This window comes from Zosterops lateralis (genome assembly GCF_965231275.1).
Source record: "Zosterops lateralis genome assembly, chromosome: 3".
NCBI lineage: Eukaryota > Metazoa > Chordata > Aves > Passeriformes > Zosteropidae > Zosterops > Zosterops lateralis.
Genome location: NC_139764.1, coordinates 78,190,435 through 78,217,758, shown reverse-complemented (window position 1 = coordinate 78,217,758; position 27,324 = coordinate 78,190,435). Strand labels below are relative to the sequence as shown.

The following is a 27,324-nucleotide window of genomic DNA, read 5'->3' as shown; positions in this document are numbered from 1 at the left end:
CTCAACTTCAAGTGACAGAGTCTGTGTGAATGCTGGCTAAATAAGACGAGTCCTAGCCTGCCTTCTGGCCCCAGGCCAAGCGGTACAGCAGGGCTCGCATCCATTGGATGTTTCCCTTCCTCTTCTCAAAGGAGAGCCCAACATTCAAACACCTTTTGGGAACAGCCCCTGGCAATGCAGACAGCCTTGGGTCGGTGCTCAAGACCCTGCTGTGTTTCCAAGTCCTGGAGAATTGAGGGAGGTCCACTTCAGATGGCAAAAGTTCACTGCAAGAAGTGCCTAAACCCTAGTTACTCACTCGGGATTGCCCTTACAGACAATGGAGAGAAATAACCCTAAAAATCTATTTCAGTACCAGAATATGCCATTTTTACCGCGTGCCTGTTTTTCATCCTTGTGAGCCCAGGGTAGCTACCTTGGACTGCTCACTGTCCTACCCAGAGAGATTTACAAATGTTTTATAGCTTCAAAAAATTCTTAAAGATCCAAAGGTTAAAAATTACCTTTTAAGCACCTGTTTTGTGTCACACACTGATGGAGATGGGACATTGAAAGAGATCCCCTGCAGCTTCTCGTGTTCCTATGAAAATGAGGCTTTTATTCGCAAAACAATCAGTCTCTTACAAAATGTTTATTGTATAGTTGGATTTGGTGAATAGCACCTCTGTAGATTCCTGCTCTTCAGATTTCTTCTCCCCTGCCCTGACTTTCTTTTCAATAACAGCAATGCCCCCAGACTCCATTTGCTATTTCAGACACATTTATCGCAACCTTTATCACCTCTGCCTTCACTAACAACCTCATCTGCTTCAAGGTGTCAGATACCTTTTTCTCTTCCATTTGTTCAGCTCGTCACTGTAACGAAGTTAAACTCAAAACAATTGTCCACAGCCCCTCAGCCTACACTCGGCTTGAAATTGGCTCCTGTTTCACAACTGAAGATGGATTCTGCACCTGTAAGCTTGTCTGGTTTTTTGTTTTTTTTTTTTTTTTTAGTGTGCTGGGCTAATAAAAGATAAATTAAAAAAAAAAAGTCTCTCTCCCCACATTTTTTGCTTCGTTTAATAACAAAGGCATACAGTTGAAAATTGAGAGCTATTGGTAAACATAATCTATTGAGAAGTGCTTCCCTGGAAGACAGAATGATGAAAATGAAAATTAGAATGTTGAAAATTTGAAAAGTTGAAACCCTTGATTGTCATAGAATAAGTGTATTAATATTTTAAAATGTAATAATTGTAATGTAACAGTAAGGAGCCACCTCTGTGGTCCCCCTGGAGGGGGCAGTGAGGGGGGGCTGCTTGGTTGCTGGAGGCCGCCCACAGGCCCCCCTCTGACGCCGGAGTGAACTGCCCGCTGCCTTAGGAAAGCCTGCAACCCCCCCAGACCCCAGAGCAGGCTCGCCCGTCGCTTCAGAGAAGCCTGCAACCCCCGTGAAATGCCGGCTGCCCGCGCCTTCCCCGGGCCGCCACCGGACCGCCGCCGCCACCGCTGGCGACATGGCTCTACCGATGGGACGGCCCGCCCCGGCCCGGCCCCACCCCAAAAGAACCCGCTCCCCGAGCCGCGGCGGATCGCTGCCGAGGCACCACCGGCGCCTCCCCCGCCCCCACCATCGAGCCCGCGGGCCCTCCGAGACGCCCCCTCTCCATGTAGCACAACCATCTCGCTGACGCTTGTTGTGAAATGCCATGAAGGTGCTGCAGCCCCTGCGCCCCCGGGGCGACCCCGTAGAACATGTAAAATAGAAATCCCAAATGCATTCTGGGACCCTTTTTAACACCAAAAACCCCCTATAAAGATAAATCTAAGTAAAATTTAAACCCACAAAACCCAGTACTAAGCTGTATATACCCTAGAGCATCAATAGAGCTAATTAATACAATTTTTGTAACTCGCTGTAACCTAAAAATGCCAAAGGAAAGGTGAGACCCCGAGGCAAACAAACAGAAATCAGAACTCCTTGGAGACTCCTGGCGAGGGAAGAGTTCTCCAGCTCTGCTGAAACTTCCTGCTGCAGAGTTGACCAGGACCCTCCTCCTCAAGGGCGAACCCGGTTGCAAGATCCCTCAAGCCACCCTTGCAAGAGCTGATTAATAAAGGCATTTTAAGGAGAAAAATATTATCTCCGCCCATTTTTAACACAGAAGCTTAGTATTTCTTGTCATTCAAAGCAAATTGATTAAAATTACTGAAGTTTATAGAGTGCCTCTGCCTTGCCCATTTCATACTCACCTCAGCTTGCAGTCCTTTGGAAAAGCCAGGATGGCTTGTAATGCTTCACAAAAGTTAGAAAACTGTCCTCATAAGAATGAAAATAAGTAAACTTTGTATTATATATTTGATACTTACTTACCTATCTATTGTAGCAAATCGCCTACTAGTAAAAAGCAAAAGCTATGCAAAACATTTATTTCATTAGAAGGATTCAAGCACAGCAACAATGTTACCCCCACAGCGAGAAAGAAAAAAAAGTGCCCACAACGTGCTACTCTTTCCCTATCAGAATGTATTAGGAAAAAATCTTGTGAAGTCAATGGAATTACATTGGTATAAAAGATAGTTTAAAAAAAGCTCCTATATTTATTAAGAGGATTTCTTACTTTAGCTGCTCCAAATCTCCAACTAAAAATACTTGGTCAAATCTGTCTTAATGTGTGACTGAATGAGAAATGAGAGAACGTGGCTCACTGTTTTGGAGGGGGAGAGGGCACCCTCCAGTTTATTAAAACACTTAGCAATGTTCTCACATCACATTTTTGCCACACTAATATCATAATTTTATGGTCTGTACAAGCATATGGATGAACATATAGGTAAATATGTATGTACCCCAGACTAGACTAGATCAAATATGCTTTGCCAAGATCAGTATTTTGCCATTCTACGTTGGAAAAATGCAACAAATTGCTAAAATTTTCAAGTTTCTTTGAGGCCAATTCCTAAATTGGAGTGGGAGTCTATTAAGGAACATATGTGACACTAAATATAGCACTTATTAAAGCTGAAATCAGTGTGAACTCAGAACCTAAATATTATGGAGTTTCAGAACTTTTGGCTTTTTTCTAGGAGCTGGGTCCCTACAGCTCCTTCTCTGTCTTTCCCTGGAAAGGAGGGTTCATGTCTCTTCCCTTGCTCTGCCAGATGCTGTCTCAGGGTATCTGTCCTACTTCCCTACTTAGCCATATCTGCTTATCTGCTGGCTGCTTCCTGATGCTGCCTCTTCCTTGCGAGAGGAAAGCTTTTCTACTTTGCAACTCAGCACTGACACCCAGCACTGTCTGCAGAAGACTGGGGAAGGGCTCTGTTGCTTCAGAAAACAAATGTTTCTATTCAAAAATAAGTCCACTCTGTCAATAAATATAAACACATCCACCAAGTGTGGGTATGCATTAGCACTATAAAACAGAATCCGCCTATTTTAATAAGGGTAATACAAGGTTTACTATACCATACCCCAGCAGAAAAGACTGTAGAGAGCACACCTCACTTTTGGTTTTTAATTACTGCTGCGTTCATCCCTAACTTCTTTATTGGTCTTCCTGATTCCTGCAGACAAGTAAATGAGAAGGAAAAACCGTTAAAATGAAATTTTGATAGCATTTTTTGCTTGGATGGATGAGCAGGTTGAGCTTTGGAGGACTTTTTTTCAATAATAATTAAATTATGTTTCAGAAATTCCTCCAAATGCAGCCAAAATCCACCTTTCATCATTTGTGCAAAATCAGAAAAGAGCAGTCCTCCATGAGAGTGGAGAATGAGTCCTGAGAGAATGGAATGCTCACCAAATGCCAGAAACTCCTCTTTCCTTCTCCCTTGCAATCTTTGAATACCTCCTTGATATCTTTGTCCAGCCCTGCCCTCCAGGCTGATGAAGCAGCCACAAGTGAGAGCCCACACCAGAAGGCATCCTGAAGCACTGGTACTATCTTTTGCATTTTGGGTGTCACTTCCTACATTTCTTATGAGATCTTCCAGATGTTTCCAGGAGGAGAGAGGATCCCACATATCCCAAATTGCTCCACACTGACCTAAGCAAATTAACAGAGTGGCTGAAAAGAGAGAACAACCAGAATGAATGAAAGCGTACACTAGAGAGAAAAAAAATTGCTGGGGATTCAAGGAACAAAAAGAAGTACAGTGTTAAACAAAAAGACATACAGGTATTTCAGTATTTCTCTGAGTCTCCCTACTCCTTCTCATTTTGATCCTAATTTTTTTCAGCTGCCATCTGTTTATTCCCAGAGACAGTAACACTAGCTCAGTGCATATATATGTGTGTATACCTATATATATATACACATTTTTATATATATGTGTACATGTATATATACATTTATATATGTAAAAAAGCCCTCCTAAGGCAACAGAAAATACAGATACACACCATTAGGAGCTCCTTTCTGCTGAAATACTTCGTACTGTATAATGCAGAGAATGAAAGTCAAATTTTCTGTTCTTTTACAGGTGCTTTCCACTGATTATCTAAAATTATCTCTCAAAGCAATACTTCTTGGCCTCAGCCTACTTTGTTTAAAATTGACAGGAGTTCTGCCATTATTTCAAATGACACTGGATCAAGACTTTTAAGATTAGCTATTAGTGTTCTCAAGCTTCAGCCAAACATTGATTATTCTGAGATAATAAGTCTTTCAGTACTTACTGCACATAAATAATTGACTGAAAACCTCTCCTATTCCAAAACCATAGTGTAAAGTGCATTCACTAATACACTTTTTTTTGTCTGTTTTCATTTTTAATGGAATTATTATTACAGACCAAGGCACTTCAGAAATATGTGCAATAAACATTACTTCATGCAAGCTAAGTAAAAACTGTGCCACTGAAGAAAATCAGAAAGATTATAAGGAATAGATACATTTTTCCCCTTTCTTACTGTGATTTTCAAGGTCAAAATGTTTAATCATTGCTTGTTATTAGGAAACTTACAGTACTAATAGGATGATGACTCCTGTTCTGCTCTGTTTTCGTGCTTCTTTTATGAATAGGTTTATTTGAAATCAAATTCCTTTGAGCAAATTTAGAATAGATAATATTACAATTCTCACAGCATTATGGGACAGCAAACAAAATGTCATTAACAGGTAGGTTTAACTTCAAGGGCTTTAGAGATTGCATTTCAATATTCTTATTCTCTACTTTTAATTAATAAAAGTAACTACACCTCATATGATGACTAAACGAGATTACAAGGTCAGGAAGGTCTGTTCCTGTGATGTATAATGCTGCTGAGTTGAAGTAACCAGGTTTGTTAGACTCCTGAAACAGTAAATTATAATTAATTTATTTATTATCAGACAGAGGTAAACCATTGGACTATATAGACTACTGATCAAACCAATTATGTCAATGAATATGTTCCTGCATCACAAGGGTAGCCCCACAAGGGTGGCCCATGAGAGAAGGTTAATGCTGCCTTACTTTAAACATATTTTGACATTTATCCCTTTTCTTGGAAAAAAAAATCCACAAAACAAACATACACCCCCCAAACCATGAGCGTGCATCATTGCATGTGAGGTTTAGACTTGATGAATAGCCATATAAAAGTGAAATGTATATCTTTAGTGCAGCTAAAACAAAGAAGCCTGATCAATAATACAGGATGTCTAATTTATACAACTAGCTATTTCAGCTACTCTCATTATCTTATACTATAATAACTGCTCAGACATTTAGCTATTATCCTTTTCTATCCCCAAATCTGAATGCTTTTATATGCTCACTGTATCACCTCTTCTGTTAGTAGAGGTTTATATTATTAATTGCTTTCACATTTCATAGAACTGTATTTCTTGATTTTTACAAATGAAAGCAGAAAAAATGCTCAAGTTCCTCAAATTCTGATCAAATTGCAGCAAGCCTACATTGCTGATAATAAAAAAATGACATAGAACCTTAACTGGAAAAAGGTTTCTGAAGAAAACAGGTTATTTCCATCACATTATCAAGAGGATCGTTACCAGGTTGCTGTTACCCTCTCTTACTGCCACTGCACAGAGAAAATTGGCTGCCAGATAATCTGGCTGAATAAAAAATTCACCATACTTGAGTTCCATATTGCAGCAGCATCTAAGAAACGCACACAGAGAACAAGAAGATAATGGTCCCCTGCCCTGGAGAGCTCACCATCTCATACTGGCTTTGGGGGACTAAAATCATTCCCCTAAACTCCTTCTGTTCAACCCACTTGGGCATTTTTCTTAAGACATCAGATGTCAAACTGATGTTCTAGGCTTCACCAAATTTTTCAGATGAGGCCTTAGGTCCACATAGTGCAGCAGGTCATTTCTCTCACAGTGGTCTCTTCTGATCATGTCTAAGCAATCCCTTCATACAGCCACCTGCCCTTTGGAGGAACTGTTCACAGCATTTGTTTCACATCTGCCATAGACTATCAGAGTAACTAATAAAGGAAATTTCACATGGTATTTGGCTATTGGTGTGAGTCAGCACATGGAAAATGGTTTAGAGTGTTATAATTAATGCCATATTGGAAGGCAAAGTGGGCCAGTGTTGCCCACCTCCGTACAGTTGTCTATCAGAAATAAAAAGGGCTTACATTTACATAATAACACTTCAAAATAGAACTTACAGTGCTTTGAAAGCTGGATATTTAGAGTTTATTTCCCACGTTGTTGAAATTTAGCTATTCTCACCCAGCAGAACAGCAACCATTTGCTGCCAAGGATATTACATGGCTGTCCTCAGGGGCCAGCAGTTCATTAGTTACATCTCAAATTTAGGCTAAATGTCTAAGTAGACTACAAAGGTCTAGCCTGTAAATTTTGGAGGAGGGAGAAAGCAGAGAAGGCAGTCTGAAAGACAGCAAAAATTTTAAAGCTGCTATTTTATATTATTTTGTGATCCACACTATTTCTTAAGGTAAGCTAAGAACACAAAATGAAAGAGCTGAGAAATGACTGAATAAAGTCTCCTGTTCAGATGGTCTAGATGTTGTGTGTGTCCTCTTTTCAGACATGAGAAATACAGTAGGAAATGCTTCAAGGGATCACTCCCTGCTTCAGCACTCAGGAATTACTTTGTGCAACATTCTGTGTGCACTTCAGCAGTAAGCTGTCAAGAAGTATAGATTTTTGATATTTTACCCTCGCACAAGTGCACAGAAGGAAAAAAGCTACCACAGTGAGATTCAAACCCCCTCAACTTGAGACATCTGCAGGACATATGGCCAGTGTCTATGCTGGTTGCTCTGGCAGTCAGTTGAAAGACACAGGCATTTTCAGGGTGCCATTCACTACTCTGTTTTAGCTCTCGCCTTAGAATAAAATGGGTGATGCCCTACAATTGCTTGTTTCTCTCCACTGGTTACAGACAGGTCAAGAAAGCTGGATTAGATAGTCATATCTGCTTTTTAAGATATTCACAATGGACTAGATTAATCCAGTATCTCTAATGTTTTGTCTAATGTGCTGGAATGAATATAATCCTGCTTCTTCTTTTACAGTTAGACAATCTAAGAGACTTGTTGTAAGTAGAAGTTCTCTGTAACCTCCCACAACATATCCAGGAAGTTAGAAAGGGGAGGAAAGTGAGGATTGATCTTATTTGCTAATTGCCTCCTAGATTCTTTCTCTTTGTCTGTGCTCTTTGTAATCTTTTGTTTTAGTGGGTATTTAGCCTGAAAATTCTCTGAAGCAAATGCTATCCTTTTATTAAAATTATTTTTATCCATCATGTATGGTCCTAGACAGTATAACAACTACAGACCAACACTCTGCATGCTTGATACTGAGAAGGGAATGCTCTGTATCCTTTGAAAGGATGGTGCTGCAAGTGCAGCAGACTTTCAGGAACATAATTACCTTCCGAGAGGGTTATTCACAGGTAGGAGTAACTTCACCCGGACTGATGTCTGACAGGCGTAGAGAAGTCCACAGACTAACACAAAATGCATTTAACAATATTAGGTTTTAATTAATTGAAATACACATTGAGGACTGACAGCTTGTAGACTCTGGTAGAGGCAGATACTTACAGACTGGCAAAAAGTCATGCTGGCAAGTGCCACACAAAATCTTTAAAGTGAACCTTCAGCTCCAGCTTCATGATGTTGATGTCTGAGAGTGCACTACATGCTACTCTAAGAAGGCAGTCAGACCTTTTGGCTAGCAAGCTAATAAAAACATTTCAATGTCACCACTTGTTAATTGACTAGGGTTTTTTCCTGCTAATATCTTTTACAGTTGTTTTGGTATTTTTTAAAAAACATTTTAAAAGCCTTGTCTAGATATTAGGTGGGAAATTCAGAGATAGTACAGCTTTGCTACTTCTACTGGCTAGGACCAAATACTACCAAGCAAAGTATGACTAGGGAACAAATGTTAACATTCGATATGCCTTGTCAAGCTGAAACATACAATTTTAATTTAAACAGAGCTTCACTGCAGTGCTGAACCAGGGCAGGGTGCACCGGACAGTGAAACCAGATTTGCTGCTGTTTGATATGCTGCAGAACATGACAATACAAGTGATTCATTACAGCAAATAAGGTCACAAGTTTACCATTGATTTATTGGTTTAAAGGGTCGTGTGTGTGAAATCAGCTCACTCTGCTAGGGAAAAGTAAAGCTCAATGCCAATATCTTTGTGTTTTAACAGTTTCCTGGCTGTTTGCTTTAAGTCTTCCACTGATGCTGCTTTAATGTGCAGTGAAAACAGAGGAAGAAACACTCTTGGGAACTTTTTCAGACTGACATCCATAGCAGCATGCTTTAAAAACCTATATTAAGCAAATCATGAATTAGTACTCACAAACTTATGATCAGTATTCCTCAGAATACAACTTGAAGAATTGCTCAGTGCAAACAGGCAGAACAGGGAATGTAGTGAGTGATGGGTTCAGTTTCCTGGGGTGTACAAAAGGGTCCTCTGTAATTACCATCAATTTATGTTGGACTTAATCATCTTGCTGTCTGTGAGCCAGTAGTGGGTCACAAGTTTCTGGGTGGTGGTCTAGCAAATGTTTTCAAGAAGAAATATGAATCCTATGCACATGCTTTCCCTCCCACTCAACCAAATCCTACATACAAAGTTGTGATCAGTGCCAGCTACAAATGAGGAATGAGAAAGCGCTAACCATGGAGTAAGTGATTCATCAGTCTAGCAAATTAAAGTTTAACAAAATAAAATCAAATGCAGAGGAAAGAGTGAGGAGGGAATTGGGGGGGGGGGGGGGGGAGAGAGCATGCATGGATATGAACTGATACTTACATTATTTAGCACATTTGGAATGTATCTTTGAAGGTACGGCTACACATAATCTGCAAAGTTTACTTGACTGAGCCTGAGATTTGTCTCATCAGACAGAGGCAGCTGCGATACCAGACAGACAGCTGAACTGACTTTCTAGATTCCCTCAGAATCAAAAGAAGGGGAAAAGGCACTTTTAGACCTATTTTTGACAACTATCTCAGGCCAAGATAAATTGGCCACGCTCCTTGGTTATAAGGGGAACCTAGACATCTATCTCAGATGTAAGCACATACAGCTGCACTTCAGATTCTTACCTTTGGCCAGATAAGGCTCACAACAAACCCCAAAATCTCACCTTTTAGCAGCCTACCTAAATGTACTCTCTACTCCCTATTTTCACCACTACAGTTTTTGTCGGAACATCACTATAGACACCAAGGTTCCGAAAACGCCAAGGCAGGTATCACCAGAGGATGCAGAGGCATTGTGCAGGCACCACACGGCCCCAGGATATCCACTGCAGTGATATGGCCCCACACCAGCTCAGTCACAAGAGGAGCAGAGACAGGGCAGCTGCTGCCACATCTCAATCGCTGCCTTCAGCTCAGAAACAGGGCTTGTCACGGGTAGCACCCTGTACTCAGGATCAGCACGTTTTAGGCGCCTGTACACACATTTCCCCGCTCGGGGTGGAGCCCACACGGTTGATGTGCCCGCGGCAAAGGCAGGACTCGGTGCTGGAGGCAAGGCTGGCACACGCCCGGGTTCAACACTCGCCACACCCGGCCGTGACTCCCTCACCCCGCGCTCCCGCCCCAACAACACACCCTTCCCAACCATCCCGGTGTGCGCAGAGATCATTCCCAACAGCATTCAAACGCAGCTCAGGGCAGGGCATCACACCAGGTCCCCAGGCGAGCAGTCTGCAGTTGTTTGCAGAGCAGGCGCTGGTGCGAAGTCTCATTAACCTCAGTGATGTCGCAAGTCCCGGTGATTGCAGAGGCGTTTAATCGTGTTCGAGCACGCTGGCCCAGCGGGGTGTACATAAGCACACACGCTTTGCTGATTGCAACAGGTTTTTGACACTAAGCACACATGTTGCAGAATGGTATTGGGATCGTCGAGTACAAGCTTAGAGAGTTCAACCCTTGATCCCACGATACTTAAGTGGGGGAAAAGTTAGAGGTGGTTAAGTTACTGAGATGTGACAAAATTAACCATGAATGTTCAGAGAACTAACTGAAGTGATGTTTGGATCACTAATGACGATTTTCAAGAAATAACAGCAAGCAAGGAAGGTTCAAACCATGGACAAGTATAAAGGCAATAGGTATTTTTAAAAGAAATAATAGAGAACACAGAGCATTTTATATTGTCGACCTTTTATCCCCTGAAATGGAACAAATTATTAAATAAAAATTTTGTAAATACCTGGAAGCTTATGATAATTATTAAAACCCAGCTGAAATGGGTTAGTCATGAGAAAAATTGTATCAATTGATGCTAATCTCATTCTCTGACAGGATAATTGCTTCAACAAATAAGTGCAAATAGCAGATATGATGCATCATGACAATGACAAGCTTTTGACATTGTTCCACACAGCATTTTACTAAGTAAGCCACATCAGTGCATTCCAGAGGTAAGTAGCAACCCTGTAGGTGCACATTTGTAAAATTGTTCTCAAAGTGCAGTAATTGATGGTTTGTTGTCACTCTGGGAAGCTTTCTCAGGAGGAGTCCCACAGTGCGTCATCCTGGGAACAGTTTTATACCCCACATCCATTAACAGCCCGGGTGATGGTGGCATGTGAGTGCACTGACACAGTCTGGCAGTGACATCAGCTTGGGTAAAGTGGCAAAGTGCTTTGAAGGATGGAAATAGCACTAAAAATGGGTCTTGAAGAATCAGCCTAAAAATCAATCAGACAAAATACAAACCAGACAACACTTTGGAAAGAGAAATCTAATGAGGGCAGAAAGTTAAATATAGAATAGGAAACGACTGTGTAGGCAGAAAACAATGGGGGAAATCACAAACTAGAGCCAACAATGTAATAGATGACACAAACAGTAATCATTTCACATAACTCAGCTCTGGCACAATCCCAGCAAATGCAGAACTGATTTGGGCACTGGACACTGTGCTCAAAAAAATAAAAACTGCAGTGCATCGCTGAGGGTGAGGGACATGTATGACAGGAAGGAAAGTAGGAAATAACAGCTGTGAGGAAAGCTGAAGGAATGAGGTTTATGTGGCTTAGAAATAGGGCAGTAAATTGCTAAATAAAGAGCTCAAGGAGAGGTATTATAGTGGCACTCAAAAATGTAGTAAGCTGCCATAAAAGATTTGGTGGCTATTGTTCCACCGTGACAACTAGAGGAAGAACAAAGATCAGATGAATTTCCAGCAGGGATTTAAGTCGAACACTATGAATTCAATCAAACAGTTCAGATTGCGAAGCACTTAAACAAGCTATTTTAGAAGCTGTGAAATCTCCCCTCCAGAAGTCCTGAGCCTGCTTATTTTGAAATGCCATACAACTTTGTTTGTATGATTAATAAAAATACTAAAGGTGTACATGGTCATCAGTGAGTTTGAAAGCCTGTTCGGTCCCTGTGAGCCAAAAGTTACCCAGTATCGCTACATGATTGCAAGTCCACATCACAATGATTTTCTGTTTCTGTAAGCATGGGCTTGAATGGCAACAGGATCAGACCCACATTTTTCCTTGCACAATGGTGCCTAAGTAATGGCATGCACTTCTCAGATCTTTTAATGTAACGTAATTTAATGCAGGTTTTGTATTTGAATAGTATGCATAAATCACTGCAAAAGAATTGCAATCTCACTATAAGAAAGGAGCTACTAAACTGTGTGTACTAGACAAAGGAAATATTTTTCAAGAGGTTTGCCTGAGGGAGGATTTAACAGAGGAAGTTAATACATTCCAGCAAGAATCTCCATCACTATACCAGTGGATTAATTGTAAGTAAATCTAAGACTCTGAGTGAGGAAAATTTGTAGCATAAGGAATGTAGATGAAAAGTGTGGGATGGCTGTTGAAGACAAACACATACTTTGAAACAAATTTTTAACTGGTGATATTTTTCCAGCATTTTGTTATTCTCATGACTAACTCTCAGCTATAAGAATGAGGTTTTGATTTAAATCCAAGAAATAATTTTTAATCAAGAATGCATTAAATTTCCATCTTTTCATTTTCACCACAGTGGTTTCCTTTTCTGTGTAATGATTTTATCATCTGATTGCAATCAATATTGCTGTAACAGGCAGAATATGTAGTTCATCATCAGTCAGAGTATGGTAAGGGATTACAGAACATTTATACCACCCCTTCTCAAAGTCCATCCCCCTACCTCCTCCTCCTGCCATTTGCAGGTTGTACCATTTTTTCCTTCTATTGACACAGGGATCTATATTTTATCAAAGGTTTTCAATATTAATTTGCTGAAAAATTCAATGAAATATTTTTTTAAAAAATAGAAGTGTTGGTGTAAAACATGTTCTAGAGAAGTAGTTTTATGCTTTATCATAGCAAAGAGTTAGATGTCACTACTAATTAACTGGTTATAAAACAGCTAAATCATGAAAATCAGGAATGCAAACCAACATGAAAAACAAAATGTTCTTTTAGCCGACTTTACACCTACAAGTATCTTCTTTACCTATTAGCAGATAATCAGTTTTTATTTTAAATAATCTCTCTCCTCTCCCTCCCCAGCTTGTTCACAAGACCTGCCCTATCCTGGTACCCAATCCCTTTCTTCCATACTTGTGAAAAAGATTCTATTCTTAGACGCAAAATTAAAGTAACCCCCCACACCCCCCCAAAAAACCAAACCCCCCCCCCCAAACAAAACCAAAAACCAAAAACCAAAACAAACCAAAACAAACAAACAAACAAACAAAAAAAACCCCAAGAAACAAAAACAAAAAAAAAGTTATGTGGAATCCTCCTAATTGAAAAGCCAAGTCTTGCCAAATGGGGAAGAGAATGAAGAAAAGAATGCGGTGATGGGAAAACACAAAACCACACCCATCTTCAGGACATCCTTTCTTTCTCTTAATATTTTTTTTTTAAGTATAGCTAGAACTCTGCTAGATTCTCTTAATAAGAATTAAACTATTGAGAATTCAAGCAGTGTGCACTGGGAAGTGAACAAAAGAAAATGATAAACAGAAAACACAATTGGAAAATTGGAAAGGTAAAAAGGCACCATTAATACCATACATGTATTAGCACTGTGGTTTGTATTAAATTATGTAAAATGAGAACATATCCACTCTCTTGCATTTAAGATAGCTCTGAAAATATTTTGTAAGATTTTCTTCTGAAAAATCAGCTCAAACTATAACCCAGGCTGTGTTTTAAAATGTGCTGTCCTCCCTCATCATTAATGTGCTCCTTTCTGCAACCTGAAAATGGATATTGCAAAAACTTTTTCCATTTGTTCCCCCAGCTTATGCAAAGACAACTTAAGACCAGGCTCTGCTCAACTGTTTTATTTCTTGCTGTCAGACATATAGATCATGTTGATTACTGAGTAATATATAGAACAATATCAGTGATTCTGAATTAGGTGAATGCGGGCCCAGCCTTGACAAAAGGCAGCAGTATCATTAAGGAAGATGTGACTACAAAAGATTCACTTTCTTGCCTCTTTTGGAGTTTATGTTTTATTTGCAATTAATTTTCATTATCAGCTCCCTTTGCGCAAATCTACCATTCTACCATTTTCATGAAGCTTCTTTTGTAACCTTGTGAAGGAACACTTACATACCTCAGGAACAGCACTATTTATTGTTGAACATGATAGCTGTATCTGTTTCAACATATTCAATAAGCAGTTAACCCATTTTTCTTCACACACTATCATCCTTCAGCTTGAAAAGCTTTTGTCCTAGCTAATGCTTACTTTTACTGTTTCCAGACTGAAATTACACTTTTCACCTTTTGTTTCACTAAACTAAATGAACCATTTTTATTCTCCTCTCATGAGGCAGATTCTCCATTTTACTGATCTTTCATTGAGTCCTTCTCTGTACCTCCTGCGGTGCGATCTCATCTTTTCTGAATAATAGTGACCAGAATCGCATAAATCGTTTCAGATGAGATGAGACCAATGTTTTTATCTGCAGTATCTAATGGAAATAGCTGACCTGGCATGTCATGTCATTTTAGTAACTTTTTTTGCAGCTGGTTTACGTCTATGAGCTGGTCATCCTCAATGAACACAGCCAACTCCTACCTCCAACTAATGAGGATCTTCCCCAGCAGAAACTATTGCTATCAGTCTCCTTGCATGTCATTTTATTAAAATTAATCCATTCTGTTATTAAGGTTCTGAAGGTCATCTAGTCTTGATCCTTCTCATATTGAAATTGTCTCACTATTTTGTATCATCAGCACATTTAATTATTATAGCTCCTTTTTTTCCCCTACATCATTAATGGAAATCTCTGGATGAATAAAGATCTTCTGATGTTTCAGATGAATATGTGACAGGTTTTTGCTTTCATCTCAAATGTGGAAACATTGGTTTTCATAACTTCTTTCTCATTAGCCCCTGCTTTAATTTCCTTTGTAAAGGAAGCTGAGCTTCTCAAAATTCTCACTTTATTCTTACCCTTCTTAATATTTTTCAAGTAATCATTTTGTTCCATTCCTTTCAAGCTTTTGATTGTTCCAAATAACCCTTTTGAAGTGGCTATTTTTCAAGCTGGGACTGACTGTCGTTCTTGTTTGAGATTTGAATTACAGATATGCTTTTTCAGAGAGATTCGGCAGCTGCCAAATTTTTCCACATGCAAGTCCTGAACCACCTAGATGCATTTGTCATCACCAGCTCATTCCCTTAATTTCTCGAAGTTTGACCTTTGAAATTAAGAACCTTAGTAATCAACTTACTTTTGTTCCAAGTAGTATTTTTCCTAATTAATCTTCCAAAAACTATTTCTCTCCAGACATGAAGCCAAACATCTTCAGCACATCTTCATGCTCTCTACCAGAAGCTCTCTGACACATTTTTCCAATAACAAGTTCTACTTTATTTGTCCTGTTGCTGTTTGTTTCTTTAATATCTATCACACTGCAAATTCTAATCCTCCATTAATCCCCTTAGCTTCCCAAACACCATGAGAGTTTTAGTATTTGTGTGATCTTTATTCTGTCATATCTTCTGTTATCCCTAAAAGATCTAGTTTTGTTGCCAGGGCTCCACTGATAGACAAATATCAGAGTTGTTTCTTGCTAACATGACATTCTCCCTGGAAGAGTTAGTCTTCCTCTCAACTACTAGCTACATACAACTACTGGCTACATGTAGTCTAAGCTACAATGTCATCACTATTCCAGCCCTCTCTCTTCGTTGTCATCATCCTAACCTCTGATACCTCTCATGCTACTTGCTCAATTTATCTCTTCCACTACCTAAAATCAAATAGTGAGAGACTAATGTTTTTTTCTGTATTTAAAGTTGTTTCAAACAACTGATAGGTAAAAAACCCACATACAGGGGAGTTTAGGTCATGAAGACTCCTTTATCTCTTAAGCATTTCTAAGCAGCCCTACATCCCAAAACATAAAGAGTATCTGATGTGCCTCCTCTAAATGAGAGCTTTATTTGAGACATGAGAATCGAAGAAAACACCACTCTGTGGAAACAATGAATCAGCCAAGGAAGCGGCAAGAATAAGAGAACAGGGAAGAGTGTAATTGAACCCCAAAGAAATTCCTGATGGTGAGGAATACTTACTGCTGCAAGCCCTTATCGTAAATCTTTATTTCTAGCACATCCAAGTAATAACCCTTTCAGGTCCTCTTAACAAAAAAATCTGTCTTTGAATTGGTGTATAAGTCAGGTCCTTTCCCTTCTAGTCTTCCATCCTTTTTTTTTCTTTCTCACCATCTTCACCATCTTTGGTGAACAGTTCCTTGGACTGTTTTGGTTGAGTTCATTTTTTCACCCTTCCTTCTAATTGTCCTTCCTAATACACGCATCTTCCTCAACTGCTTCTCTTTTCTCTGTATTTTCCATTTTAACATCAAGGTGGTTACTTGATTATTTACAATTAGAGTCAATGTTTCTTCTTCTGCAACACTCTCACATATTCTGCCTCACATGTCCATGAAGAAAACAGGTATTTCAAAAGAATCTCTTCTCTGCACAGTCTCTTTCTCCTGTCCCCATCAAGCACCAGCTCTTCTCTTCCATGAGCTCTATCCACCACAATGTAAATTCTGTCAGGAGTCAAATACAGGATGAATAACACAGCCTCGTAGTTGCTCTTTATTCTTTTCCTCTTTCTCAGGCCATTGTCACGCTTGACTCAGTTGCTGTCATCACATTCTCACTGTTGTCAAGAAAAAAATAACTCCTTTGTTATTCACCACTGTTTGTGGTCATTCCTTCTACTTAATAATTCTTTTCTGGGTCTCTTAGATATAAGCTTAGCAATTAACTGCCTGTGAGTCATGATTAAAGACAGGAGTCCTCCCTTGCACAAGGCCCCTGGAGGCTTAAGTGCAAGTCCTCTTCAGGGTAGCACAACTGAAGGACAGGCTACTTTCCACTTCATACAGAGGAGAACAAAACAAACAACGCTTACCCTACCCTCTCCAAGTGCTAACCTTTGGCATGAGGGAGAAACCCACATTCCCTTTCTCCTTCCTTCCGGGCCTGGGCTCAATACAGAACACCCCCTGGTCAAGGCAGAAACAATACAGCAAGCTAAAGCAATTGGGCTATTGTGGTTCACACTTAAGTGAAAATAATTGCAAACAGCACAGTATAGGACAGAGTTATCCAGAATAAAAGGTATTTTAGATTCTGCAGATATATTAAATGATTGAGAAAGAATAAATAGGTTTCATTCCACTGTTTCTAGCATTTGCATGATGTTATAGGTGGTTTGGTAGCGAGGGATACATGCAAACCATATTTTCCTGGTACTACATTAAGCCTTAATGGAAAAGCTGAAAGTTTTCTCTTCTTCTGCTTGTAACAGAATGGATTTTCTGCAGAGCAGAAGTCAAGAAACTTGAAATGTTTCAGGCCTGCAAGCCGCAATTAAGATATCTACTTGGATGCTTGTATGGAAAACTAGAAACATACCACTTTGGGTTCACTGCTATGACCCAAAATGTGGTCATTTTTGGACCAGATTCCCAGGCCTGTCTCCAAAATGTTGCATATTCAGTGCTATCACTGTGAATGTCTACACTTGCAGGCTAACATTTCTGCAGTTCTGGAGTCCTCTTTTCCTTCCAGCTGATTTAGTGTTCATTTTGCCATATGCCCCAGGTTTCAACTGTATGCAAGTAGGCAGCATCATTTGTCTTTTGTAACCAAAAAGAGAACATCAAATAAATCCCACAGTCATACAAAATAAGGTAATGGGTATGGGATTGAGTTACACTTGGGTCATTGCAAGACTGAAGGGCATATACAGGGCTCTGCCGGTAGTCTCTTCCAGTCAAAAGAATGTTTCACCCAATTTAAGTTTGTGCAAAGTACCAGCATTCCTCATTTTTCGGATTATGTGAAATGCCCAGTTTAAGACAGTGCTGGCTGGCTATGAGAAATGATTCAGTGCAGTTCAGGCAGGGCAGGCTGCTGTAACACATTTCCTCCTCAATTCCTCATGGAGGGCTGGCAACGTGAAGAGTGTGAACACATGTTGACATTAACACATGTCAACCTGCGCAGCCTAAAAGACTGCAAAACGTGTATCCAGGCCAATTCAGTGTCCATCAGAGCCACGTTTCCTTCTCACCAGAATCAATGCCTCAAGCCCATCTGCAGTGCTTCCAACACCTGTGACAGACGAAGGCGTCTCCTCAGCTAATTAAGTAGATGCAGGGAAGGACAATGTCCATCACTGGAGCTTTGCACTGTTGTGTGTGAGAGGGTTTGGCCCAGGGTGCAAGGGCAACAACGCCCTCCAGAATCTCCAGATCTCAACTGCTTCGTTTGAAGAGCCAAGCCGCACTTCTCATTTCCCATTATAAAAGCAGGACAATCTAAGGGTGAGGACAACTTGGTGTCATCCTTGAGGCTAACACACTTCCTGCAGAGGAAGAAAGGTGAGGTAATCAACAAGCCACAAAACCTCACTGGTGCCACGGCCCGTCCAGCAGTGGTTGGTGCCACGTGGTGCTCTCAGGTGGAGGAAGGATGGGATGTGACCCTTGGTGTCACGGTCTAGTTGACGTCCTGGTATCCAGCCATAGGGTGGAGTCGATGATCTGAGAGGTCTTTTCCTACCTAATTGATTCCGCCATTCTGCACTCGAAGGACAGCGGCAAACCCCGGCCGACCCGCTCGCCCTCACCGCCCCCGAGGCCGCCGCCATTTGCGGCCGTTTTGCCGCCAAAACGCGTCGCCGCGCGGGGGAGGCCGGGCCCCGTCACGTGGCCGCGCGGGGGCGCGCGTGGCGTGGCGTCACGTGAGGCGCGGAGGCCCCGCCCCCTCCCGGCCCCGGCCCTTGGCGCCGCGGGGGGACGGCGGGCGGTGCGCGCGCGCGCGCGCCGCGCGCTCCCGCGCGTCTCCATCTCCTCCGCACGTGACCCCCCGTCCCTGGAACGTGGCATTGTGTAATCACGTGACCCGCGCGCGGAGCGGGGGGAGCCGAGGGCGGCGGGAGGGAGGAAAGGGGGGCGGGGGGGGGGGGCTGCGTACGCGACGGAGCGGGGTGCGAAGATGGCGGACGAGGAGGGCGAGCGGGAGAGCGGCGGCCCGGGCGGCGACCTCCTGGAGCTGCGGTGCCTGCGGGAGCGGCTGCTGGAGCTGGAGACGGGGCTGCGGGAGAGCCGCGAGCCGGCCGTGCAGGCGGCCACCGAGTACTGCAAGCAGCTCTGCCAGGTCAGGCCGCCTCTTCCCTTTTCCCTTCCCTTCCTCCGTGCCCTGCCTCCGCCCGCTCCCTCCCCTCCCCCGCGGGGTGTGTGTGTGTGTGTGTGAGCCCGGCTGAGCGTGGCCGGGCCGGGGCGCGGGGGCCGGGCAGGGCCAGCGCCGCCCCCGCCGCGGGGAACCGCAGCTGGCCCGGAGCGGGGCCGGCCCGAGCGGGGACCGGGGACCGGGGCCGGGCCAGCGACACCGCCGACACCGCCGCTCGCTGGGGGCTGAGGCGGAGCGGCCCCCGCGCCCGCTGCCGCTCCGGCCCGGCCCGTAATCCCCATCCCCCTGCGCCTCCCCCCGCCCCGGTTCTCGCGGTCTCCAGGCCCCTTTGTTGTGCTCTGCGGCTCGGCTTATCGAAGGGCCCTTTGTTCCCGGCGGTGGCGGACCGGGGCCCCCCCGTCCCTCCGACACCCCTCCTCCCCTGGGGCGAGGGCAGGAGGCGGCGGGCCGAGGGTGGGGGCTCCTCCGAAGGGCCGGCACAGGCTGGGAGTCCGTCCCGGATCCCTCGGCGCGGGGCTCCTGCTCTGTGCCCCTTCCTCCCCCCGCTCCCTTTCCTGTCGTGCCCTGCAGGGATAGTGGAGTTTCTGCCATCCCAGGAGGGTGAAGGTGACGGTGGCAGGTCTGTGGTGCTGCTCCCCGTTGTATGGCTCTGTCAGTCCCACCTCGGGAGAGGGCTCCGAGCCCGCACTGTTTGAAGCACCATTGTGTGGAATTATTCTGCCCTCGGGAAAAGGCCCGCTCTCAGGAGCTTGGGCTGGTGCTAGGGCAGGGGTTGTTTGCAGGTGTTTCTTCTGAGCTGGTGACCCTGCTGAGTATTTGTTCCTAAACAAACTTTGTGGTACTAGCTCCAGAGACTGCTAAAAAAGCAGACCATTTTATTCGTGTCTGTGTCTATACATGGCCTCGATTTCTCTTATATACCCTTTCTTGGACGGCATTTGGTGCATCCCAATGTATAAAACAAGTTCTCAAATATTTTAGGCCACGGAAACCACTACTACTGCAGCTTTACTTTGTTTAATAGTCTGCCTGATACAAGTGATAGTGTTTGTTTACACATTACTGTCACCCATTCATGGACAGTCAGGCAAATTGTTAAATGTGGAATGGATAAGAGTGAATTCACATGGTTACTTTGAAGAGTTGATTCTTGGTGACCATTGCAACATGCTGCTTTCGTATCTGTCACTTCTGGATTAATCTGGGCTCTACCTTCTTCAGACCAGGAAGATTTGCTACTAAATATTTTAAGCGTAGTTTTATTTTGTTTCGTATATACAGGATTCACATGTCAGGTTCATTTTCTCTGGTCAAAATGTATCGTGTCCGGTTGGAATGTCTGTGTCAATGCACAGAAACATTGGTTTAAGCACAGAGAGACTGGTTTACGTTGGTTCAGATCAGTGTGTTCTTGGTCTTTATCTGTGTGCCTACTTTCTTAACTTTATACACTGAGAGGTGGAAATCTGCCTTTCCTGGCTCCGGCTCAACTTGTGAATGAGCTGTTCATTGAACTGAAGTAGTGTTGGGTAGGTGGGAATGAAGACACCATCCTTGACATGTACAGAGTAGATTACTGATGTCTAAAGCAGATTTATCACTGAAATTGTGGTTATGTGTTCTTAGCGAGTGGCTTCAAGACTGATTGATTGATTTAAAGTTTAAAAAGTATGAATATTCTTCTCGTTACTGTAATGACTGTTACAGAAGTCTGTTGTAAGGCCCAAGTTTACCAGGTTTCTTAACCATGGACCTTTTAAAAACAAGTCTCACTGAACAAATCAGTTGTGTAGAAACTGACTTAGAAATCATGCTGTTTTGAAATGAGTTACTGTTCCTTCCATACCAAGATTTATAGTATGGCCATATCAGTTTTTGTGGGCTGAAGGCTGATGTGTGACACTGAGGGTTGAGACATGCCATTCAATGTTGAAACATCCTGCTTTTCAAATTTTGAACAGATGTCTAAACCTTAATGTATTAAAAAGTGTTGTTAGGCAAGTATTTTTGTCCTGATTCAGCAGGCTTTTTAAAAATCTGTTCACCTGTGCCTGTGGTGCCAGAACACTTATCCAGCTTCTTCTTTATTTGGGCTAACACAAGATAGTTCTCATGATTCAGAAAATAGGTTTAGCTACTTAGTTTGCATTGCATGACACAGGTTATAGAAAAACCATGTAATATAAAAACCATCTCAGAAATCTCTTTCAAATAATGGTTTAAAGGTATCTGCCATGCTTTCTAGAATAAAGTCTTTGAAAATATATGCATGAAAGAAGGATTTGGTGAAATATATGGAACTAAGAATTGTTATTTATTATATCTGTAAATTGAATATATTTCGCTTATTTATATCTTAGGTCTAGAAGCTCAGTAATGAAGAAATATTATAGTATTTCTCTCAGTATCACCTGATTTTTTTTTTTTTCCCTTTATGTTTATTTTCTAGGCATGTAAAATGGCACAGATCTTGCATGGTCTGATGTCCTTGTTTTGTTTTGCCATGTAGTCACTCTGGAGCCCAGCAACCACCTAGATTGTTGCCATAAATTAACTTCTTTTTTTTTTTTTTTTTTTTTTTTTTGAATGAAGTGGGTTACAATGTTCAAGAAATAAGCTTATTTTCAAATGGGTGGAAGCTAAAGAATGTGCAGTAAAGCATGGCAAGATCCTTAGGTTCAAAGGCAAATAAAGGATTTAAGTATGCTGTGCTTATTAAATGAAGTGAGAGTTGTGCAGCCAAGTCCTTTATCTGGTTTTGAAATACCTCAGTTTGAAATATTTTATTGTTTGTAACCCATCAATGTAGAACAACTGTTAAAAACACAGAAGAACAAGACCCTTGTACCTTGACAGAAAATGTTATAGAACTGTTTTCTTCTCTGGTAAGAATAAAGTTTACTTTGATGTATTTTATATGTGGTATTTCATTAGCTATAAATATGTTTGTGTTTGCTGCTGATTGCTCTGTGAAATGATGCAATTACTCTTAAATTTTAAGGGGATTATAGACTGGACCTTAATCCTGTACCAGATCCATGTGATTGTGGTTCTGTTCCCCATTGTCAGCATGCAATAGAGAGCATTATTTTTATTGCTATCAAGTGGAATTCACATCCATATGGGTATATGTAAAATGATTTTTAATTGTGATTTGTGCTCTTCTGTTGCAATTTGATAATGAGCAAATCCTTGAAAAACGATTATGTTTTTGCAAACTGTATGAGTGCATACTGTGGCAGACAAAACAAGTGTCTTCAGCTGTGGTGACTAAAAATTACAAGTGTAAATTTTGCAAGAACTCATAGTGGTCCAAAGAAGATTGCTGTTCTTGTTACCATGTGGTGCCTGATTAGATTATTTTCAGACTTGGCTCTTAAAGGTGACCAGTTGTGTATATTCAGTTGGAGAAGACCAAAATGTACATTTGGGGTTTTGTGCTAGAGAGCTAAGTGAATGTGCTGCTGGGTATATCAGATATCAGAGCTCCTCACTACAGGCTATGTTCCCTTCCAATTGTCATTACACAATGCACAGTGTACCTTTTTTTTTTCATAAATAAAAAGATGCAAGCTGGTAACAAATTTTCTGTTGTCACTAGGTTGTGAAATCTTTGTGGTGCTTTTCCCTCTTCTGACGTGGTTTGAGTCTTCCCTCCTTTGTTATTTTGACACTTCATCTCTTTCCTGAATCTACTTCTAAGGGTTGTTTTTTTCTCTTCTGCTGTACTTTGTGGTACAAATTCTCCAAAACTGTAAGGTGGTTAGGTTTGTTGTACCAATGTACAAGTTGTCAGCATAAAGTGGCCTTTATTATAAGCATAAGATACTGTTTGGATGGTTGTGCGGCCTTTCCTCAATAACTTTGTCTGCGCTTTTGGTTCATTTCTTGGTTGTCTTGTCATGTCTGCCTGTTATGAGAAAGATCATGTGTTAAAAGTGTGCTTAGTTGTTAGTGGACACATTAACATCCTTCTAGTGTTGGCAGTTTACCCAGTAGTAACTTAGAATCTTCTTAACACTAGTGGCAGAAAAGGTGTAATGATGATAGGAAAGTGTGTGTGGGAGGGGTGGATAATGAAAATTTTCGGGCATTTCAAAAGACACCCCAGAACTTCTTTTAAAGAAAAAGTGTTTTTAACTGTGCTTTGGCTGCATAGTTTGTTCTGTACTGTTTTAGGCTGGTTTTTACTGTGTGCTGAAGTTCTAGTGAAATATTGGGACCTTAAGGTCCTATGCTAATTTTTTTGGGTGTGCTGTCATGCTAGAGTAGATAGGGGTAATATTCTGGGATGTATAAACTAAGATGTCCCTCCTAAAAGCAGACCTGCTTTTTATGTCTCTACATAAAAACCTTTTTTCTGTTATTATTATCACATATTAGTAATCACTGTTTAGTACAAGTTTTTGCTATTTGTTTTGCTGTTTGTTTCTGTTGGAGGTTAGTCTTCCATTTTCTCTTATAAATTCATCTATTAATCTTACTATAATTGGTACTCAGTTTTTATACCTCACAGACTTGACAACTTCCTGGTGCTGTCACCTTCTTCAACTGTCATTGTCTTCCTCACTTTTAGTCTCTATGCTCAATTTCCTCTTCAGATCTGAGATGACAGAAATAATCTTCAGTTCTATCCATAAAATTTGAAATAAAGCTTTTCTTAAACCTTTTAGTTACGTATTTTGGATTTATCCAAACCCAGAGTCTGTCTTAATCTAATGACAGCGAAGTGTTTCAGTAGGCTGCTTTATTTTTCCCTGCGGGAGTTGGAGTATGATCACTTGCCAAGAGTAATTCTGTGTATAAAGACCTCAACAGCCTTTGAAGGATGTTTTTTTGCTATTTCTTTGAACACCTGCAATTGTGATGTGACCATAAGATTAGCTTTCACCGATGGTGAGAAACACCACCAGCAAAACATCAGGTGATTTTTAATATAAATATGAAGATGTTTCCTCTTTTTCTTAATATCAATGATTTCTTACTCCAGGCAGCTTTCATCAAACTCTTCACTGAGTGGATAGGCAGATGTCCCTCTCAGTTTTTGTTTGGCTCAACAGCTAACAGTGATGTTTACATAACACAGGCACAAACTGCTGGAACGTAATTGTGACAAGCGGATATTTTCTGAGCTCTCAGTTCAATTCTGCTCTGTCTAATCAAGGCTGCGTCTCTTCTTTTGGGTGTGCATAAATTTTATAGCTTCCACCTCTTTAAATCAATAGTGTTTTCTGTTGAGTCCAGTGAGCGATTTTTACACTGAGGTAGCACTTAAAAGTTTCTGTTACGATGTTTCTGTCTTTACACATTTGCCTGTACCATTCTGTGTTGCTTCTGGTCTCACAGTTCCTGTTTTTTTCTATGTCCATATCATGAGTGCAAGATTCCCATCATAACTTCTAATACTTTTAATTTTACTTTCATACCTGTGACCTCCAGATGTTTTGCTATTCAGGGAGAGATGTACAGCTGCCAAAATTGCAAGGAATCTGCTAAAATATAGTACACCACACTGGTTCCCAAGTACATGAAGAGAAACACCTGTCACCACTGTGTCAAGTCATGCAGACTTTCAGCTGCCTCAGGCATTTTTGTGCTACTTCATCACTGTGAGACCTACCATGTCAAACAGTCACATTATGGCTTTGACTGAGGAGGTGGATAGAAGCAAAACCCCTGATACCTATACCTACGTGTGCATAATAATATTTAGAAGAAAGCACCCTCACTCTTTAGGGTAAATCTAATCAGTGAGCATAAGTGTTCCAATCCTTGTCCTCAATAATGGCATCAAGACCCAGGACCGTACTAGATTGGAGCTGGTCTTTGTTAAAACTTCTGAGATCTGTACTATAAGGTTTTATTAATAAATTTTCCTGTATTGAAGTAAGCCAGGTAGACCATGACTCCAAAGCAGCATTGATTATTGGTAAGCCATAGCTACAAATGCTTGTTTAATCTGTTCTCAAAACTATCCATTAAAAAAGATTCAAAAAACTTCCTGCATAATACATTTCAGTTCAGTGTTCTTTGCTTTCAATAATTTCTTCTGCTCACCCTTGCAGTATAACTTAATATCTTGTTATAGCTTAAGACTATTGTGATTTATGTATCCCATGTAGATAATGAAAAGTAGCATATTCTCCTTCTGTTGGAAGCACCTTTTATATTTTCAACGCTATTTTCAGTTTTCTACTTTTTGATTTTGAGAACAGTTTTTGTAGTTTTTGATGTTAAATTTTTCCTATTTCTCCCTTTCCTTGTTGCTTCTCCCTTTCCTTTTTGCTATATCTTTGGAATATATCTTTTGAAGTTCTTACTTGAAGGGAATGTAGCAATCTAGTAAGAATTTGGTAAGAAGGTGACAGTCTATATAAGATTTAGGATTTTCTCCTTCTGAGTACAAATAACCAAGAGAAGAGTGATAGTTCTCTGAAGAGTAACAAATTGAGGTAGTTAAGATGACAAAACATAGATGGAGGGATAAAAATTATTGAAACTTCAGCATGATGACAAAAGCTCATCTTTCCGTGTAAGTTGAGCAAATAGTTTCATAGTTACCCTGCTGCACATGTTTTGCTGAGTTAAGTTACTTGATGCTGTTACTGAAGTTACGGAGAAAACCCCTTTTCTCAGCAAACTGCCATTTCTCTAAGGAATGCTTCCAGTGAAAGGTTAATACTCACAGTTCTACATAATAGCCTTGATTCTTGTTGCCCATTCAAAGGCTGAGAGGTGTTCTGCTTTACATAGTCCTTCATCCCTTTGGAAAAACCTCTGAAGACCTCCCTGTAGATTCCAGTTTACTTGTAGTAGTTGGCTGTGAGCAGCTGCACATCTGTGCTGGCATAACTTTCTGTACTGACACATACATTCCTGCCTTTACCTTTTCCCAGAAATCCAAACTTTATTTCCCACTTTTGAACAATGTATATCAGTAAAGTCCAGGGTGCTTTGTAAAACTGCAATTATTGAAGATTCACTGTTTAAACCATGGAATATTGACTATAGAAAGCATTGTGCAGGGCTGCACAAGGAATGCATGTATGTTAATATTAACATCCAGTAGGGCGTCTCTTTCTATAAAAATATCTACGTTGTATGTCTCGCTTTCATAGTAAGGATATTAGATATCTATTTAAATGTTCGGTCCATTTTCTATATATATTAGATTTTTGAAATTATTATTTTGATAGAGAATGAATGCTTCATAAACCACAGGTCTTGAGGGAAGGAGGTAAAACAAAAAAGTGCACTTCTGGGGGATCTTTGCTTCCATCGTGAGTAAGAATTTGGGAGTTGCATATGGCCTTTTCCATTTACTCTGCCATTTAAATGTCATCATTTTCTTGTACTCTGGGCTCATTGCAGATACTATATGTTGTACATTATTTCTGCTTAAGACTTCTTTAAGTTATGGATCAAGCTACAACAGTTATGAGACATGAGACTATTTCTTCTGTATGGTAAATTACCTTACTTTACCTAAACTGACATACAAGGGAAAGAAACTATTTAAAATTCACATATTTAGGGAGCATATCTTCAAGAAATAGTGCTCCAGGCATTGATTTATACCGGTCAAAATTTTTAAATTGGCCTTTAATTTTTTAAAGGCCTCTGTGCATATCCTTGTGCAATTATAATACAGTGTGTTTATTTGTATAGTTTCCATGAGGGGAACTAGCATGAGGTTCTTAGGCCACCAAACTCTTTACAGTGATGATGTACACCAATTTGCAAATGTTAGTTTAAAAAACAGGTAAGCAATATGGCTTGAAACTGTGTTTTGAGATAGCATTTCCCATTTTATTAGGGCTGCACTTTTGCATTGGTTAACAGCTTAATGTGTCATGTTTTAGAAAGTATTTTTTTGAGGTATGAAATATTTTTTTCTGTTTATCTTTCCAAATACACATTAAAGACAACTCTATGGTATTATTTCTCAGGTCTTTCATCTCTAAGGATGAAGTACAGTGCTTTCATTTGTGAAGAGTTAATCTAATAACACCTAGGACTTGGCAGAACAAAGAATTTCAGAAAGCACATATATGTAATGTCAAAAAGGCAGTGGAGCTTTATAAAATTATTCTCTGAAAGTAGACCTGATCCAGTAGGAAATTGAACTAAACTTGCAAAAACTTGTGCCTATTTTTGGTAAAAATAG

At 40.9% G+C, this 27,324-nt stretch overlaps 1 protein-coding gene across 1 annotated transcript in view; it reads left to right on the top strand.

The window, feature by feature from the left end:
• Positions 1 to 18,962: 18,962 nt before the first annotated feature.
• Positions 18,963 to 27,324, top strand: part of ZNF292 (zinc finger protein 292) — a gene marked incomplete at its 5' end in the record, with an annotated part of 55,980 nt that continues 47,618 nt past the window's right edge. The window contains one exon of the mRNA XM_083858211.1: positions 18,963 to 19,124. Coding sequence (XP_083714337.1) covers positions 18,963 to 19,124 — 162 coding nt within the window. The remainder of the gene's footprint in view (positions 19,125 to 27,324) is intronic.